Source organism: Chroicocephalus ridibundus, chromosome 1, assembly GCF_963924245.1.
Source record: "Chroicocephalus ridibundus chromosome 1, bChrRid1.1, whole genome shotgun sequence".
In the NCBI taxonomy this organism is placed as follows: Eukaryota; Metazoa; Chordata; class Aves; order Charadriiformes; family Laridae; genus Chroicocephalus; species Chroicocephalus ridibundus.
In genome coordinates, this window is record NC_086284.1 from 166,903,109 (window position 1) to 166,921,123 (window position 18,015).

Here is an 18,015-nt window from a genome sequence, read left to right on the forward strand (position 1 = left end):
CTGAGGCGTGTTTTTATTTGCTTGTCTCATAGCGTATGGTGTGGTGGGACTGGACAGTATCTGGAATCTTGTTGTGTAGGCACAGAAATCCAATCAAGTGTTTCTTCTTTCATGGCCTAAACAAATCTTACTTTGCAGGAGTGCACAAAATTACAATTTGAAGAGCTCATCTGTAGAAGTGTTTTGCCAATCAAGGGCTGCAATGCCAAACGGGGTCAAAGTCTTTACATTTTCAGAGTGAGTGTTTGCTAAATAAGGGCTTGCAGCTGGAAGTGGAACTGCAAGGCTGAAACTGGACCCATACGTGAATTATTCAGCATAGTTCCCTCTTTCCCTGTCAAAATGGTTCCCTTTGAGAAGCTCTGTGGGCTGCACTTCTTAGTCACTGAACTGCCCATCATAGCACCTCAGCTCCTTCCTAGAAATCCAGCTATTCTTGCATGTTTTTTCCCATATCTATCAGAATAAAATTAATTGGAGAGGAGGTGGTCATGATGGCAACTTCAGTGTTGCTAATCACTTAACGTTTTTCTTGCAAGACATTGTGATAGTCACAATAGCCTTGATTCTGTCTTTCTAGAAAGACTCTGAGAAGGATTTTCAGGGATATCAAACAGTATAATTTTTTTAGACATTAAGAAAGCAGGGTCAAGAAACCCTATTGTGAATGACTGGCTACTTGATGTATCGTGGCAATTGACCCTCTGGAGGCACTGCAGGCCTAGCTAGCCTCTGATGTCCCTTCTCAGCTACCCCTGTCAGAAATGCTCCGGAAGGACTGAGCCTAGGATTGACAGATGACATTTGCAACTTGAGAGGCCAGGGATGCTCAGAACATTATTCCAGGGCCCATGACACTGAGCTGTGTCCCTGCGCAACCTCCACCATGCAAGCTTCCTCTTCTTCAGTCACCAGCCACTGGTCTTGGTGACAATGTCTGTGTGTGGGATCCAAGAGCCATGAAGTCCCCGTCCCAGCTCTCAGCCTTTCCCCTGCCATGCCCAACAAACCCTAAAGAAACCTGTAGCATTGCCACCCTGGCTCAAGCTGTTTTCTAACACCACTATCATCCGTGGCCGTTTTGTAGCCAGCTGAGGCAGCATATTTTGGAGTGGGTCAGCCTCCCCTCTTCCGCAGGAGCTATTGGAAGAGCTGACTGCAAACAGATTTTCACTGCCCCGATGTGGACTGATGTCAAACAGTGCCCAATGAGAGCTGACAAGCTGACAGACCCGATCCGTCAATGGAGGATGTGGAGGGGGGGCAGAGAATGTCTCTTGCGCGCGCCTTCAAGAGACAGAGAGCAATTTCACAGATGGACCAGCAAAGCTCTTGTAAGCGATACAAGTTCTTATTTAATAGCCTATCTGTTTCTGTGAAGGCAGACACAGGCGCAGGGGATACAGGGATAAGAACAGTTCAGGGCCAGGCACAAAGTAGCCCACAGGAGTCCAGCTTCCAGCGGCAGGCTCTTGTTTGATATGATCTCTGACCAGTAAATAACTGGGGGTGGCTGTTGAGAGCCCCCAATCTGCTCAGAAGTATAAGGTCTCTGGAACCAGGCTCTGGGCCACAAGAAATCATTCTTTCCTCTTATGCATCCTGTGTTGCAGAGTACTCCTGAAGAGTAATTGCGATAGTGAGGTCAGGAAGAAAATATTTGGGATTGGCTCCTTTTATTGATGCATGGTTAGTTGTTGTATCCACAGTGAAAGGTTGTGGGCTGCGAACTGTCCTCTCAGGAGAGCAGTGTCCTTTAGGTACTACCCTCGCCTTTGATGAAGTTGAAGATGCAGTCTTCCTGGAGAAGGGAACTTGTGTTCTTTGGGTAGGAATCACAGCTTTTTCTCAACTAGTGGGTCAGAGTTAGGTCAGAGAGGAGCTTTCACGCCTTTCTGATGCCCATGCGGCATGGTACCTTGTCCAGGCTCCAAATCAGACCACACCTCACAGCTGGCCATGGCCCAAACTTGAACTCATCCGTGCCTACTACCTGCCCCAATATCATCCCTCATGTTGGTCTACAGAATGACAGCCATCACCTTCCTTCAAGCTTTTAAATGGGCCTAAATAGAAACATCCCTTGTGCGCTTGCCTGTTTGAAGCTGATCCCAACTGAACAAGCTTACCAGGATATAGATCTGGAAATCAGCACCGAGTTGGACTTGATACATTGGTTGCTGCCCAAGCTCAGTCCATGTGAAAAAACTAATCCCATGATGACTCTTTTCCACATTGACCAGTTTACAACTGAAGTCTGTAACAGATCATTACTATAATTTCCTTTTTCTTCCTCCAAAATGAAGACTGGTTTCAGGTCTCACCAACAGTCCAGGTAGGAGCCTGGGCCAATATTGACAGTTTTCACCCTGATGCTGAGGTCATGAAGGCATCATTGTGGTAACTGTGTCAGACACCTAGGAAGTTACGGAGCTCAGAAGAGTCAGTCAGTTGCTCTTGCCTCATCAGGAAAGTTGGGAAAAATTCTGCCACCATCCATGATCATTGTCTTTGTCCCAGGTAACATGACTAGTGGTGAGAATATCTTAAAAGTGGTCTGGTGGCCTGGGCTTGGGCTCCATGCTCAGTAATAAGCAGAACAGTGCATATGAATCACTTGGTGGTCCAAAAGAGGTGTGGTTGGGCTCTGTGCAGGAAGAATTTTGCGTCTGCTGTAGCATTGTCAGTGAAGGCTGGCTGCTTTATTTCATCAGTGCAGATGATTTAGAGAGATGAATGGTCAGAGTGCAGAGCACTTTGGGATCCCCTGCTCTGAAAGATATGTGGGAGAACCAAGCTACTGTTTGCATTAAAAGTTAAGCTACTTCATTGGTGCTATACTACCAGTAGTAATCCACACACATAGCTTAAAAGTATACAAACCAGGCCCTTTCTGTTTAGTCCATGTCCTTTCCTCTGACTAAGTGGAAACTGGCATCTCCTTGCTTTATAACTCTGATTTGCAATCTTTCTCTCCCTCTTCCCCCACCCTCACAGCAGCCTGTCCTCATACTACTGATTCATTGTGCAATCAGATGGGTGATAACAGATGCTTCAGGAGAAGGGAATCTTCCTCCACAATTTGCTTAGCCAGTTGTGTGGTTGGAGTAGGAGTCAATTCCTTCCTGCCGTCTGCAGCCTGAAACGACTCATCCATCCCTTGCCATCCTAGGGGTACAACTATAAATACTAGCAAGAGTTCACAGAAGTTGCCAGCCCTTTTTAAGTTCTTTCTCCAAAATCTGTCTTTGACCGTTTCTTACGGCAACAAAAGGCTTCTGATGAAATACAACGTGCAAAGGGGTGTGAATGGCTGATTGTTCATTTCACCAAGCTGCCTGCCTTCTGAGTGCTGCAGAAGAGGGTTAGAAGGCAGTATTAACTCATTTTCACATTGTGCTTCGTTTCCATTAGCAGAATCTCCTCTAATTTTTCACTTGGCTGCAACATGGTGGCATCTGTCATGTCTTACAGATAGGTTGGGACATCTGCTGTACTGAGTGGGATAGACACAGTCGAAAGGGACGTGGCCCTGTGCAAACGTGGACCCGGCAACTTTTAATCAGACACAGCCCTTCTTCTTGCCTCAGTAGCTAAGTTTGCAGGGAAGTAACATTTCCATCTCAATTTCAGTGATTAGGAGTGACATCCTCTTTCTACAGCCATCTGGGGTGTGAAAACAAATACATCTGCGTGGTCCAAATCGATCCAGAAAGGTGGAAAGGAAACCAACGGCTATCAGAAAAATTATCCCTCTCTGCCTCTCTCCTTCCCGCCCGCCTGCCCTGGTTGTTTTGTTTGCGGATCCGTATTTCCTCCCACTCTTCAGCTGGGCCAAATTTGGCTCTGTCTGGCGGAGGCAAGGGCACCAGGAGTGTCACGGCTGGTGGGGAAGCAGGAGAGCAGCGGGGCTGGGTTTTGTGGCGATGGGGTACCCTCGGGGCTGGCCAGGTGATGGCTCCCACCCCCCCTGCCCCTCCTGGGCCCCCCTCCAAGCCCATTTCTGGGATCCTGACTGACTTTGGCAGTTGGCTGCCGTTGCAAGAGGGTTTCCATGGCAATGTACCAGTGCTGCTCGCTCCCTCCTCAGAGCTCTGCCTTCCCTTCCCTCCCTCTCCCTCTCCTCGCCCCCCTCCCCAGCCCTCCTGTTTCTCAAGCCTGTTGCCATGGAAAAGTCATAATCCACAAAGAATTTCAGTTCTCCCCCCACCCATTGGGTTAGGTTTTTTTTGGTGCTAAAAGTTTGTTTTTTAGTTTAACGTGTGGGCAGGGGAGGCTCCATCTGCCTCTTCAAAACCTTGTCCCTGGGCAAGAGGGAAGTCTCTGTCTTGGATTTGGAGGTCTTCCTGGAGAGAGGGTGATGAGAAGCTGCAGAGGGGAGCTCCAGCTGATGGGCATCCTGGCAGGGTCGTGGCTTTGAGAAGTGCTTATGTGACACCGGAGATTTTGAAGCAACCGTGTCGTTTTGGAGTTTGGAGCCTGAATCAATGACGTTTAAGTGCCCAAGACATGTTGGAGAAAAAGGAGGAGTGAGAAATTTCTGAAAGGTGCCTCCTCTGGAGGCTGCTTTTTCTGAAATGATCATAGTGAGTGCTGCCAACAGAAAAGGCTGCAGACAACTCATACGCTGCCACAATATGTGCACAGCAAGAACTGTGGAAATGATGCAGCTGAAGGTACTGAATGAGACCAGAACTAGAGCCCACATTATCCCACTTGATCGTCATGCTAATTCCCAAGTTCTCAGGGTATGTCTGCACTCCACCAGAACTTGCGTGTGAGGTTTGTGGTTACATTTTGGTTTGTTAGCTTAAGCACCAATTAAAGGTGAAATCAGGTAAGTTTCTGCTCAAATTAAACAAGCTCACCTAGATATCTCTGAAAAGCACTGGGGTACTCTGATAGCTTTGCTGTTCTGGGTAGCAAGGCTGGCTGAACAGGAGGGAGCTGTGGTGTGGTAATAGATGTGGGAATTGACCCTTTGCTGCACTCTCCATGGAAATGTTCTGGTCTCACTCGCAGCACGCTTGCTGTTTCCATCTGCGCTGTGTTCAGGCTTCCCACAGTGGGCACTGTGGCCCGGGATCCTCAGATGCGTGTTGGAAAACCTTATTCACAATATTTCTAGGTCCAAGGAGTCCTGGAAGGCTCCTGAGCAAAGAAATATTCTTGGGAGATTTCCCACTCTGTTCAGGAGGGAGAAGGGAAAGGATGCAGATAATATATCCCAAATTTGGACCTTGTACTTGTTTCAGACCTCCTGAGAGTCCTTCATTGGATGTGATGTTAGCATCACGCCTGAGGCTTTAAACTGACCTGTTCCGAGGGAAGAAGCAGAGGAGTAATTCAAGATCAAATGCAGCTCTAGAGTAAAATGGCACATTTACTTCACTAGAGATGCAGCAACATGGGCTGAAGTTGACTCTTTCTCTCTCTTTTCCTGTTCAGGAAACATTGAGGGTGCACGTTTTGTTTCTTTTTTATAGAGGCAACTACATTCAGGCGGCCCACTGCAGACACCTAGCCTACGCACTGTGGTTACCTCTCCCCATTGTCTGTGTGTACCAGGCATCTGAGTCACTTGCTGCTCGCCTGGCCTCAGATGTCGTAATAGTCACAGCGTCTAAATTGGGCATGTGGAGTAGGTGACGGAGTATAAACCTGGAGTCTTTTCAGGCTGGTGGAAAAATTATCGATTTATAAAACCATAAAGTCACAGTGCTGGGTCATTGTAGCTCCTCTTCTTTTGCATGAATTCCTGGAAGGTGATGGATTTTCAGCTGCCGCAGACTGTGGTCTGTCCTGCAGAAAGCAAAAAACCTGATCTGTCAGCAATGCTCTACCTCTTTCCTTGTCGTTATGGCTTTACTCTTTTCTAGACGAACATAATTTCTTTAGTCCTATGCCCGGGGTTGTTTGTCTCCTTCTGTTTTCAACCTCTTTTCTGATACTGCTGAGAAAGAAGCCCAAGTAGTCGCAGTGCCATGTTGGGCACCTCTCAGGTGGACCCCATCTCTACGTTTCACAGAGGCTCCTGAACATCCAGCATCAGAAGAAATCCTCAGTCACTACCAATCTGGGCTAGGAGTTGAACTGTTGGCCAGAAGGCAAATATTTCCTTTCTTTTTGCACCTTTCATGCCCCAGGGATGAATCCCAAAAAGTTTTCCAGAGCACTGTGTGAGAATGTAGGAGTGCACTGACCGCATCAGCAGACACAGTCGCCCTCCTTGTGCTTAGCCAGACCTTGTGTAGCCCCAGACATCACTCCCTCTTTTACCAAAGAGAAGAGAGAGAGGGCGTGTAACTTTATTTAACAGAGCCTGGACTACAAACTACATCACAAAACACTCTACAAAGTTAATAATACAAAGCACAAGTCGGATGTGATATAAATGATGTAAATGTGTGAACTCTGAGTAGGACTTTGGCAGTGTTCCCAGCCGTGTTCGAAATGTACCCATGATATTTCTATCTCCCATATTGGGAACACACTAGAGACAGGCAGAAAAGACTTAGGTTGAGTTTATTATCCATATTTATCGTTCATTTTAGAATAGCATCTTCCTCCCACACTGATCCATCCTCACAGCACTACATATGCACCCAGCTCAAAGCAGGAGCTTCACACTTTGACTTTTGGGGCAAGAGTTGAGAACAGTGAGCTATGATTGAAGCGTTCAGTGTGTGTTGGGAAACTGAAAATAGATGGTGCAAGTGAATATGGACCCTGTAGCTGCAGGGTAGAGGCAGGTAGAGGTAACGAAAGGGGTTTGCAAGCTGTCAAGTCATGGGACTTTGGGGTAGGACGGAGGCATGCCTGACTGTAGGAACCCAGGCAAAAGACTAGAAGGAGATTCTTGGTATTTACCTCCCTTCCATGTTTTCCAAGTGTTTGAAAAAGGGATGATGTCAGTGGAAGAAGAGCACAGAGGGGTTATGGCTGTGACCAGAGTGGGGATAAGAAAAGTCTGGGGGCTGAGGATTTGCACAGTAATTTTTGGGTTGGGACCTGGGGTCCAGGGAGCACCTGGATGGGGACATCTTGGCTTTCAGAGCCTTGTTGTCCCACAGCAGGAGCACAGACAACGCCAGTGGTCGTGCAGTTGAGCTGGCAGCAATGAAGGCAGCGGTGCCCCAGCAATGGCTGCATTGGAAGTGCTGATGGAGGCGATGGCTGGCAATAGAGAGCCAACGGGAATGACAGCAGAGATTGGCAGTTTGGGTGAAGTGGCAGCAGCACAGGGAAGGGTGCTGGTGGTGAGGAGGGTGCTGATTGCAGCAAGTGTTACAGTAGCGTCTGGAGTGCTAGCTACAAGTGAAGACGAGGGTGGCTAATTACAGACATGATTGTGAAGAGGAAGAGGAGGCAGGCTCGAGGAAGAGTGGTGAGGTCTGCGATTATGGCACTTTGCAATGAAGAAGCTGCTGCTCAGTGCGGGGCTACGTGGGGTTCAGCTCTAGTATTAACTGAAGCTGTGTTCTCCACATGTGGCAGCTCATGGCTTGCTCGCTTCCCCTTCTGTCTCACTCTTCACTTTCTTTGCTACTGCAGCATTTTCCCTGTTTGCATGTAGTGTGGAGAGATGCATTAATGGTTTCGTGTAGAAAAAAAAAAAAAAGAAAAATCCTAAATTAGACACTACCCCACTGGTGATACATCCTGTGCCCCTTGCCAGACAAATGCTAGCTGGGAGGTCTTTGGGGGAAGAATGAGGTTTTCCTAATGCTGCAAGGAAAAAAAGTGCAAGGAAGTTTAAAGGCAAGTGTGAACAAAAAAAAAAAAAAAAAGAATCCTAAGAATCCTAATTGTTCTGAGACCTTCCTCAGCCCAAGGAAGGGTTAATGCTTTAAATGCAATGTAATTTCAGCGGCACTAAAGAACACGTTTCCATGGAAACATCAACCCACAGAGGGAGAGAAAGAGGGAGAAGGGAGAAGGAGCAGCAGCCTGGGCTCCTCTGGCAAAGGAGGAGCAGCCTTCAGACCCCCCACAGTTACTGACGGGAGCGATTATTTGTTTGTTTGTTTTAATCGATTCCCCCTTGGAGGTGTGATAGGGAAGAAAGTGATAAGGTGCCGTCTTGGCCGAACTGCTACCAACCCAGAAAAATCCAGTAACACTTCGTTGGACCCAGTCTCCTTGCGGGCAGTGACTCTGCTCCTGCCAGCACTGTGAATTTGCTGCCCTTGCAAATGCATGAATGCTTTCAACCCTTGATAAACGTTGAATAACCCCCAAATCACTTGTGGTTTCCTGGTGGGTCAAAAAAGTTAAGTTAGTCTGCTGTTTCAGAGAATGTAATAAAGGGATTTATTTCAATCTCTCCAGCTAGTTTAGCCCTGTCTGGCTCCTGGCAGTGGGGAGAGGGACCTTTCTGGCAGATTTGAGTGGTTTTCCATAAGCAAGAAAGTCCTGAAAGCTACGGAGGAAAATTGATGTGCTCACCTGCTTGCTGGTCTTGCTCCCAGGACAGAAACTGGAATGAGCTCTGGGTAAATACTGAGATGCCCTGATGGCTGACTTCCAGCATACCAGCCACCTTCAGAAGACCAAAGGGGCTGTTGACATGCACATTTACTTGGCCATTTTTTTTAAGCTGTGGTCCACAGCCATGTGGGTCCATGGGAGGTTTTGAAGGGACGTGCAAAAATGATTAAGAAAAGTGGGATTAAATTCACGGTATGGGGATAGTAGCTCAACTAGAATATTTTTTAAGGCTCTGCAAATTGACAGAGCTCTAAAAACATCATCCTGGGTGAAAAATCAGTGTGAAGAGCCTCATTTGACTTCTGTTCTGTAACTGCTTGTCCTATCAATGTTTGTATGACTGTGCCCTAAGACAGATAAACAAATCTGAAGGACATCTCTTAACCTTTCAGTATTTGCCTGATCCTAGTGGTATGGCTTCCATCAGTGACCTGTTAGGTGAATGCCAAGACATAATTATGACCCATTTTCGCCTGTTCTGACAAATGTAATTTTCCATGCTTTTACTGCCTCATGTAAGCAGATCTTTAGTCCTTTCAAATGAGAGAAATACCTTGAAGACTACTTTTACTTTGGAGAAAAGTGATATGTTATCTGTTCCTAATGAATAAGGAAGGATGGAAAGACACAGCAATAAAAAATAATACTTAAAAAAAGTAATTGGCAGGAATTTATTAACTCAGTAAAGCTTTGCAGCTTGATCCAATTTTGGACTGAACATTTATTTTTTATTTTATCCAGTCACTGTAACAATTTTGACCTTAAAGCTATTTTTCTATTAGCTATTTTCTATTACTTAAAGGTTTGGTGAGTCAATCTAGAAGTATATCTGTTTTTATCAAAGCTTTTTTGGATAAAAAAGTCTTTCTGAGAATAGGCTGATTTCCTATCAGATTTATGGCCAATTCCTGCTTTAACTGGAGTGTGCTCTTAAAACACTTTTCCTTGTTTCTGTTTTATTTCCAGTGAGGCCAGAAGGTGTAGAGGGATATTCTCAAGCTACTTAGGACTCTGTCATTTTCCCAGCAAAAAAAGATAATTTTGGAAGAAAAGTTGTAAATCAAATATTTTGGGTTTAAAATGGAATATTTTGACATGGAAATCCTATTTGCTGTCTCTTGGGATTAGGAGCATGGGAATTTTATGTTCTCGTTTCTCCTTCATGAAACTTGGACAGACTAAATATCCGGTGATAACCTTCCCTTGTTGAGGTGATGCTGTTCCTTGTGGGACTGTTTCAGGGTGGCACATTAAAGATTTATTTTAACTGGGGCTTTTGTCCATAAAAGAAAGGGCAAAATGTGTCATGCAACAGACCAGACTGTGTGGGAGCATGACCATGCCAGAAGCTTCATTTTCTGTCCAATGTTGTTACAGTTTTCTGATCTTATGGTTCTCTTTCTTTCTGACAAAATGTTGACCTCCTCATGAGAAAATGTTGTTGCCAAGTTCTTATCCCTCTTTCCCATTTAAAAAGTGATTTTGATAGGTAATTTTTCCTGGCTCTGGCATTTGTGAAAATAGGTCAGTCAGGACGTGTGTGAGAAAAATTTGGCTTTGGTTGGGTTTTCAAGATATTGTTGTGACTGACATAGCAGATGGGGCAAAGTGAAGATTTATCCTGCCCTTTTTTCCATAAACAGGTCACCTCATCCTAATGTATACCACTGTTTCCTACAAGTGACCTAGCTCTCACAGTCTGGCCTTGGTACTGTGAGCGGCACCCTTGGCAAAGGGAGTGTAAAATGCCACTAGACCTGAATGGCAGCACCTCTTTCCCTTTTTCTATCAAAGGCAGTGACTGCATAGGACCAAAAGCAAATGGGAGATCAGGTCCTAGATGGTGTTAAGATATGTGGAAGGAAAAGTTATTGTGGAAACTCTGAAGCTCACTGAGCAGCATTTCACCTAGGCGTCATGACTGTCATTTGTGCCCCAGGCGGGAGTTGACACCATGACCCTGCACAATGAGACTCCCCTCTGTCCGCTCCCTGATGGAATTCTGTCCATGCTGCAAAACCCTGTGCCGCGGTGCTTGAGTTTCCCCTTACATTTTCAAGAGGGAGGCTAGGGACTGCACAGGCTGTGGGAAGCGAGCTTCGCTTCTTGTTCTCAGGAATGGTCCCGTCTCATTAGGATCAAGCAATGCGTGTAGGAAAGCGGCCCTGCCACTGCTCTAGCTCCCTACGTACTCTAAGGATAGATATATCCTCAGTCCCCAGGAACTGTCAGCTCAGAGTCTTTCTCAAATGACAAATTCATGGCAGATAAATAGAAGAAATGGGAAATGAAGTGAAAGTACCATTTTTTTTATGATGAAGAGAGGGAGTGATGGAAAAGATTCATCCTTCCACTGTACAGAGGAGCTCTGTCACTTGGAAGTCTTAGCGCACATGCACATTGTTTTCAAAACACTTGTGCTGAATATGATGGAGAAACAGCAAGGACAGATCAGTAGAAATTTCTCTTCCACCAGAAATGGGTATTTCACAGGTCAGGATCAAACACCAAGAAAATTTATCTTCCTAGAGGTGAGAGGCCAGAATCTCAGCAGATCAAACAGTATCACTCCATAGATGTCAGCTGAATATCACTGATTTATTCCAGCCCAGTGTCTGCCCTCCTGTCTTTTAAAAAGGTGTGGACAGCAGGGAAAAAACAAATTAGTCTCTTATATCTTTGTTATCTTGTAGCCTGAGGGATATTTCCTAATCTAGATGCTCTCCTAACCTCTTTGCTTAATGAAAACAATCTTGAGCTCTGGGTGTTTCTCTGAGCCTGCTGGTCAGATTGGTTCCCAGTAGTATAAAATGGCTGTAGCCTGGACATATTTTCTGATGCAGAATGCCTGCACAATTTAGAATTTTGTTGGTCTCTTTTCGATACTTTCTTTCTTTCTTGCAGTGCATCTCCCCAGATTCAGTGGTAACACTGACAGAGAGAAGGGAGCAAATGAAGAAGAGTGAGATGCTGTTCCTTTAAGATTTAATTTTCCTAGTCAACGGTTGCTTCTATTTTTTTCCTACCTTGTTTTGGTTTTGTTCTTCATGATAGCAGAACGAACAGAGTCCATGCCCCTTGTTATGTAAAATCAGCTGCGCTCGTGCCCTTTGCGTGGACTCCTTTCGCTGTAAATCGTACCTGACACAGGACAGATGTTACACAGACACAGCCAGATGTGCCTGCCTTTCATGACTCCACAAGCCACTGGCACCGCAGCAGTGGGAGGCAGCGCAGGAGGCTGGGGCAGCGCAGGGGAGTGAGCAATGGGAGAGCCTCTGAACGGCTCAGCCAAGGTCGGTACCAGCCATGGGGAAGTTTGATCGAAGGCCCAGGTGGAGCCCGTTCTCACCTTTTTGGGGGTGAACGATTGGGTTTGATATCCCCTGGAGATCTCGTGCACGTGCAGCTGGATCTGGATGGCTGTTGCGCATGTATTTGGCTGTCCTCTGAGGCAGAGGCAGCCATGGAAATGTCGAGCAACGGTATGGAGAAAAAATATCAGTATTATTTTAAGCTTCCCATGGGTTTGGAGTATGGAGATATAAATCAGAAGTCAAAGGGATCAGCTGCAGTTTTCTCATTTAAAAAAAAATCTACACTATTTCAGTCTCTCAGATGAGAGCAGAAGCTATTAACGGCATAGTTAGTGCTGGTTAAACCTTAATTTGTCAATCACTTGCCATTTGGAGGTCAGAATTCCCATTTGTAGATAAATACACTGTTCCTAAAACTCCCTTTTCCTTGTCCTTTGTGTTCTGTCTGTTCATCCTTGTTCGGGAGCAGGTGTGTGGGGCGGGCAGGACCTGCTGCAGGGCAGGAGTGATGTACCTTGCCAAAACTGTTTGCATCAGCCCCGGCTGGGCAGGTCTTGCCAGAGCTGGGAGAGGGAACGTGTTTGGAGCTGTGGTGCACTTGTGGTGAGATGCAGTAACGCATCCATCTTTGTTCTTTGCTGGGCATGAAGTAGGTCTGGGAAGGCAGCTTCGCCTCTCCCTGGTACCTCTGGCTGGTGGGTTTTTAGTGCTGTCTCTAGGGGAAAGAAAAAGGCTATTTCACCATGCAAATTCTGCAGGGTAAAGGCCTTTCACTGCCTTCACCTCACTGCTGTTACGTTTGGCCTCAGTGTTTCACATTACAGTGAGTTTCCAAAGAGGCTGACGGTAGTCTGCACCCCCATCCCCTTATCCTGCATCAAACTCTACCGGCCTTTCACCCTGCAAATCCTCTCTGGCAGAGGTATCTCATAGCCTTTCTTTCCCCACCGTCCACCTACACCCTGTTTTTCCCTTGTGTGCTGGACTGCCAAGACGACCCCCCGATGCGGATGGTGGAGAGGCTGTTTTGTTCATATGGCCTGTCTTATTCAGGGAAGTGGTCAATGTTAGGGTAATCACGCCATTTCAGACAGACCGCTTGTCTCATTGGAGCATAACAAGCACTGACAGGGCACAGGGGAGTGTATGTGTGTGTGTGCGTGCACACGTGAGGCGGGGAGTGCGATGGGCTGAACCGGGGCATTATTCGAATTTGCCCACCTGGTCAGCAGCTTCAGGAGGAGGTGATTCCCAGCAAGGCACTGGAGGCAGAAGTAGGAGTGGTTAGTGCTTATTTCAAATGCATCTCCTTCAGAGCTGTTTCTGGGGCAGAGAAAAATTTGGTTAACGCCCTCAGAGAAAAATTTGGTTAACGCCCTCCCTGTCTCCCCCCAAGTCCCCTTCGCCTGCCACATTTGCCTCTCCAGGCTTTCCCCATCACTGTCTGAAACCGTTTAAAATGTCATCATCTCTCCACCGGTCCTAAATTGGCCATCTGATGTGGTTTTAATGCTCTATTTCCTATGTCAACCAGCCTTGCAAACACTCTCCATTAGCGTCCAGGGCTGTCAGCCTCACGTCTCGGGTGGGTGGTGTTACCTAATGGTCAGAGCACAGGATGGGGAGTCGGGTCCCCCCAAATCTGACTTGCTTTGTGCCCAAGGACACATCCCTTCCTTCTTGGCTCCTGCCTGCTCGTCCGTACCATGGGGCTCACAGTGTCGGCCTGTTTTCACAGTGTCATCTGTACTTTGCTCCCACTTGGCTGAGTTGGGGCATTGCGGTTGCTGCATCTGCACCGGGCTGGGGAAGGGCTCGACCCTTCTGTGCTCACATCGAGCAGCTCCAGAAACACTGGCATAAGCAAAATGCTTTGCTGGAAGGTGTTTCTAGCAAATTAAATTAATTTACCTGTGTTTGTCATTGTTGTCCCCCCACCCCTCTTTCTCTTTTCTGTCTCCGTTTTGGAGTCCAATCATGGATTAAGCCCTTTACAGGTATAGTTTCATCTTGGGTTACCTCACCTGCATGCACAGCCTGCTGCCCTCACCTTGTGCCCCTCTTGCAGCTGGTGGCTCAGTGCAGTCGTGCCAGGGAGCCCCCCAGCCCCCTGGTTGCCTGTTTGGGGACTGGAGTGTGTGTAGGCTGTAGGGAAGAAACAAATCCCCCCTGGCCAGAGCAGGCAGCAGTAGTGCTGGCGTTACCAGGGCAGCGCTGCTGCCGAAGGGGATGACTCTGGCTGTGATAGTGATGGAGGGCAGAGCCGCTTGAGTGTGGCTGCCTTGCAGCGCGCTGCCGGCTTGGCCAGCCAGGGAGTCCTTCAAGCCTTGATGTTTTGTCATATAGGCGTCCCCTTGCTCAGCGTGCCTGAGCAAGCCCCGCAGCTCCCCGCGTACCGCTCTCGCCCTGCATCCCTCTGTAGGTGACAAGGTGACAGGACCCAGCAAGCTGCAGGAATTCAGGGGAAGCTGGGGGGGGGGGTGGGGGGACGGGGAGGAGCTGCTGCTTCTGCACTCCTCCTGCAAACTTCTGTAAACACGTTGCTAATGGGTTTGAGAGAAAACCCTCTGAAGAGTTATTGTGCCAAATTTGGAGACTAATTTCAGTCATTAAGGTGCGAAGCGAGGGATTTTAGTGCCACTTTAAGTGTAAATCTCAAGGCAGCTCCAAGGATTGGAGTCGCTGATGATCCCTTCTTGATTATTATTAGTGGTTCTAATCTTTCCGGTGGAAAACGAACGGAAATGACACCCTCTTGTGTCATATCTGTTGCTGATTTCTGTGAACTCTTCTTGTCAGGCTGTGCAAGGGAGATTCCCATAGTGGCATCATTCTCAGGTGGGAGGGGAAAGAGGGCTGAGAACTGTTTATTATTGCTGTTTGTTTAATGAGATATTGGCACTGCTTTCTAACTACTGACATACAAAGCTGCAACTCCCATCAGGCTAATGGCATCCTCATCTTCTTGGAGCCTTGCTTTGTCTTTACTCTGGTGGCCAGTGCAGAGAAGTCATGAAACGGGTGTAACTGTATTCTGTGCACACCGGAAGGTCTTTCCCACCACCAGAGCCTTACATAGGTCTGGTAGGCTGCACATACCTGGTGATGGTCTGTGCCTTGCATTCTTCAGGACTAGAGCAATGCAAATGGCTGTGAAAGAAAGGCCAGAAAAAAAGCACATGTGGCCCTGACATGGGATGCTTTACACCATTACAAACAATCCTGTGGCTAAGATTTTCCAAGCAGCAGATGTTTTGGGGTTCTCTCAGTGTTTGGGTGCTGAATGGGTCTGGCTTTTGGAAAATAACCAATAGTCTGCCTTTGAAAATTGTCCTGTTGCACATGTTTCATGCTGGGCTCCCTTATGGCTGTGTTTCCTATGCTGTGCACATCCGTTGAAGGTCACAACATGGAACAAGTATGGAATTTCCTTTAGAAATAAACATCATTGCTGATTACACTTGGTAATGGGGAATTAGAGTTTCGTTGATTAATGGAGTTAAGACAAAAAAAAATTTGGAAAAAGAAGCGAAAATCATGACCTTTTTTTTTTATTTGTTCAAAGAAGTTTCCCTACTGTCAATGCTTTCATTAAATTAGTAGAGAGTTCTCTGTATGCTGATAGTGGGAAAGTGTGAACCCACTGAAAGAACAGATTCATTTTCCCCTTTTTTTCTTGAAATTGGTTCAAACTGAGTTTAGAAGGGACAAACTGAAGCTGAATATCAGGAAATGTTTCCTGGTATCATGGCATAATAGAGCAGAAGAACCTCTCATGCCTGTAATGGAAATGTTGCTTGTGTAATTTATAAGAGAACTGGGCAAAGCACTGGAGGGCAGGGTCCTGGGGCTAGCCCTGCAGGCAGCTTGGTCACCTCTGCCTCTCACGGTGATGTGATGCTGCTGGTGCCAGAGCAGGTGTATAAAGGCAAAATCTACTTCATGCGACAGGATTGTGAATTGAAGTGAAATATATGAACAGGGGAAACTGTCAGAGTGCCACGGAGATGTCATATAAGCCACTGAACTGTGAAATGTGTATTTGCCTCCTCTTCTTCCCCACAGTGTCATTCTGGACAGTCTGACAATTAAGAAAACAATAGACCTGATTCTCATTTACAGCAAAACCATTTTAACATGCTCTCACGATGCAGCAAGGCCTTGAAATAAGTGTAGCCGTAATCTCGGTCCACTTAAAGGTCTTCCCCGCTGCCAGAGCTGAGTGAAAAGGCCTTAGGATAAATAAGATTGAAGCTCGGACTGTTTAATAGTCCATTTGTACATCTGACATGAGATGCCCCAAAGGGGAGTGCCTTGCGCAGAAGTGACGGGGCCTTTCCAGACAAAGAGAATCATTAATGTTGGCTGCAGGGATTTTCAGGGCTGATCACCCTCTAGTTTGATCCTGCCGGGTATAAGGCATGACTCTGTCCGTAAAGAAAAGGACTTTAACTGGACTATCTCAACATCCACTGTCCCTATTCCTAAGCTGCTTCAGAGGATTGCTTTGGGCCCCACGAGGCGTGCTGGCTCTAATAGGGATGGATCTTCTCGCAGGTGTGCTGCTCCTTCCTCTGCTCTCTACAGCTTCCCTTATCATTGGCTGTCTCTACTGCTTCACCTGTAGGCCATCACTGTCCTCAAATGACACGTAAAATCCCCTTTGGAAAGTGAGCAAAGTGTAGGCTGTGGAGCATGTTTACACAGGTAATTGCTATGGATCCCTCTGCCCTTTGGAGTAAGGGGAAATCACGGACCGTGAGCACTCGTGTGTGCATATGGCTCTTAGTCATAATTTCAGGAATTCATTGAGACCCAACGTGGGACATTGTTTCCCAATCCTAGTCTCAAAATGGGGGCAATTGCCGTGCCTTGCCTGATTGTCCCAGTTCCTGGAGTAATTGTCCTGCTTCCCTCACCTCCTTCCTCTTAGATTTTCCTTTGCTGTCCCCAGCATCATAGCACTGTTTGCACCATGCTCCCACGATCCTGGTGTAAGCTACAGGGCAGGAGACAGGGTCTCATTTTGGGTTTGGTTTCCAGGCATTAACATTCTCCTCGCGCTTTTCTCTCTCCTGCAGGTACCTGATCAATGTCACCTTTGAAGGCAGGAATTTGTCGTTCAGTGAGGACGGATACCAGATGCATCCCAAGCTGGTGATCATCCTTCTGACCAAGGAGAGGAAGTGGGAGAGGGTAGGACATTTTTGGTAATTTTCAAACTGCCTCAGGGAGGAGGATGGAGGAAGGCTCCAGGTGAATAATCCCCTCCACCCTTCTGTACTTCTTATCAAGGGCTGGCAATCTCCTCCTTGCATCCTGGACTACTGGTATCTCCAATACCCAGGCTGCTGTCTTTTCCATGCAGGATGCCATTACATTCTTCCATTAGCGTGTATAAAAAATTCATCAGCTTCCCTTCTGTAACCTCTGAACATAAGTTTTCCTGCCTTTTAGAGAAGAGACCTCGTCTGTGCCATGGGTTTCAATGGCAGAGACAGAAAATATTTCTCTGCATGGCTCGGAGGCAGTGAAGTTCTGTATGCTAAACGGCTGCGATTGAGCTGCAGCCACACTTAGTAATATATTCCAATGTTAACTGTCCTTGATATATCTGGCCAGTGTCATTTGCAATGGGATGGTGCATTAAGTAGGATGTGTATGTGAGATCGTATCGAGTTGTTCAAAGATCCAAATTTGCATATTTCTGAATAATTTGCATGTAACCCAAAGCACCATTTTGGAAATGGTGTGGATTTCTGTGTTAGTGCAAAGCTTTGGTTCGTTTCACCTCCCACATAAATGCCGGCGGTCCAGGCTCAGAACAAGCACTCCCAAAGGGTTAGAATTGAAGTAGAGGGGGTAGTTTGAGGGCTAAGAAAATAAGATATAACAAGTGATGGGGGTAAGAAGTCAGAGTGAAAGCAAGGAAAATTCAGCAGAGCAGTCAACAGATATGAAGCAGAGCTTGGTCTGGATATGATCATGTGTATGGCTTAGAAAAATGCCCCTTTGCCCCACCAGGCACAGAAAGCCTTCTCTCTTTGGCTGCTTGTTCTCTGCATGTGGTCTGCATGGCCAACACCAGGAAGTTCATGGGGAAATGAGAATGAAATAGGGAGCTGTCAGGAGAAGTGCATTCAGAAGAGGACCGGAGGAACAACTTTTGAAGGAGGCAGAAGAGCCATCGCATTAGTGCCTGGCAGAC

General features: G+C 46.8%; 1 protein-coding gene across 3 annotated transcripts in view; it reads left to right on the forward strand.

The window, feature by feature from the left end:
* Window positions 1-18,015, forward strand: part of GRIN2B (glutamate ionotropic receptor NMDA type subunit 2B) — a 210,756-nt gene that overhangs the window by 114,463 nt on the left and 78,278 nt on the right. For all 3 annotated transcript variants that reach the window (XM_063322603.1, XM_063322602.1, XM_063322604.1), the window contains one exon: window positions 16,889-17,003. In XM_063322603.1, the coding sequence (XP_063178673.1) occupies window positions 16,889-17,003 (115 nt within the window). The remainder of the gene's footprint in view (window positions 1-16,888; window positions 17,004-18,015) is intronic.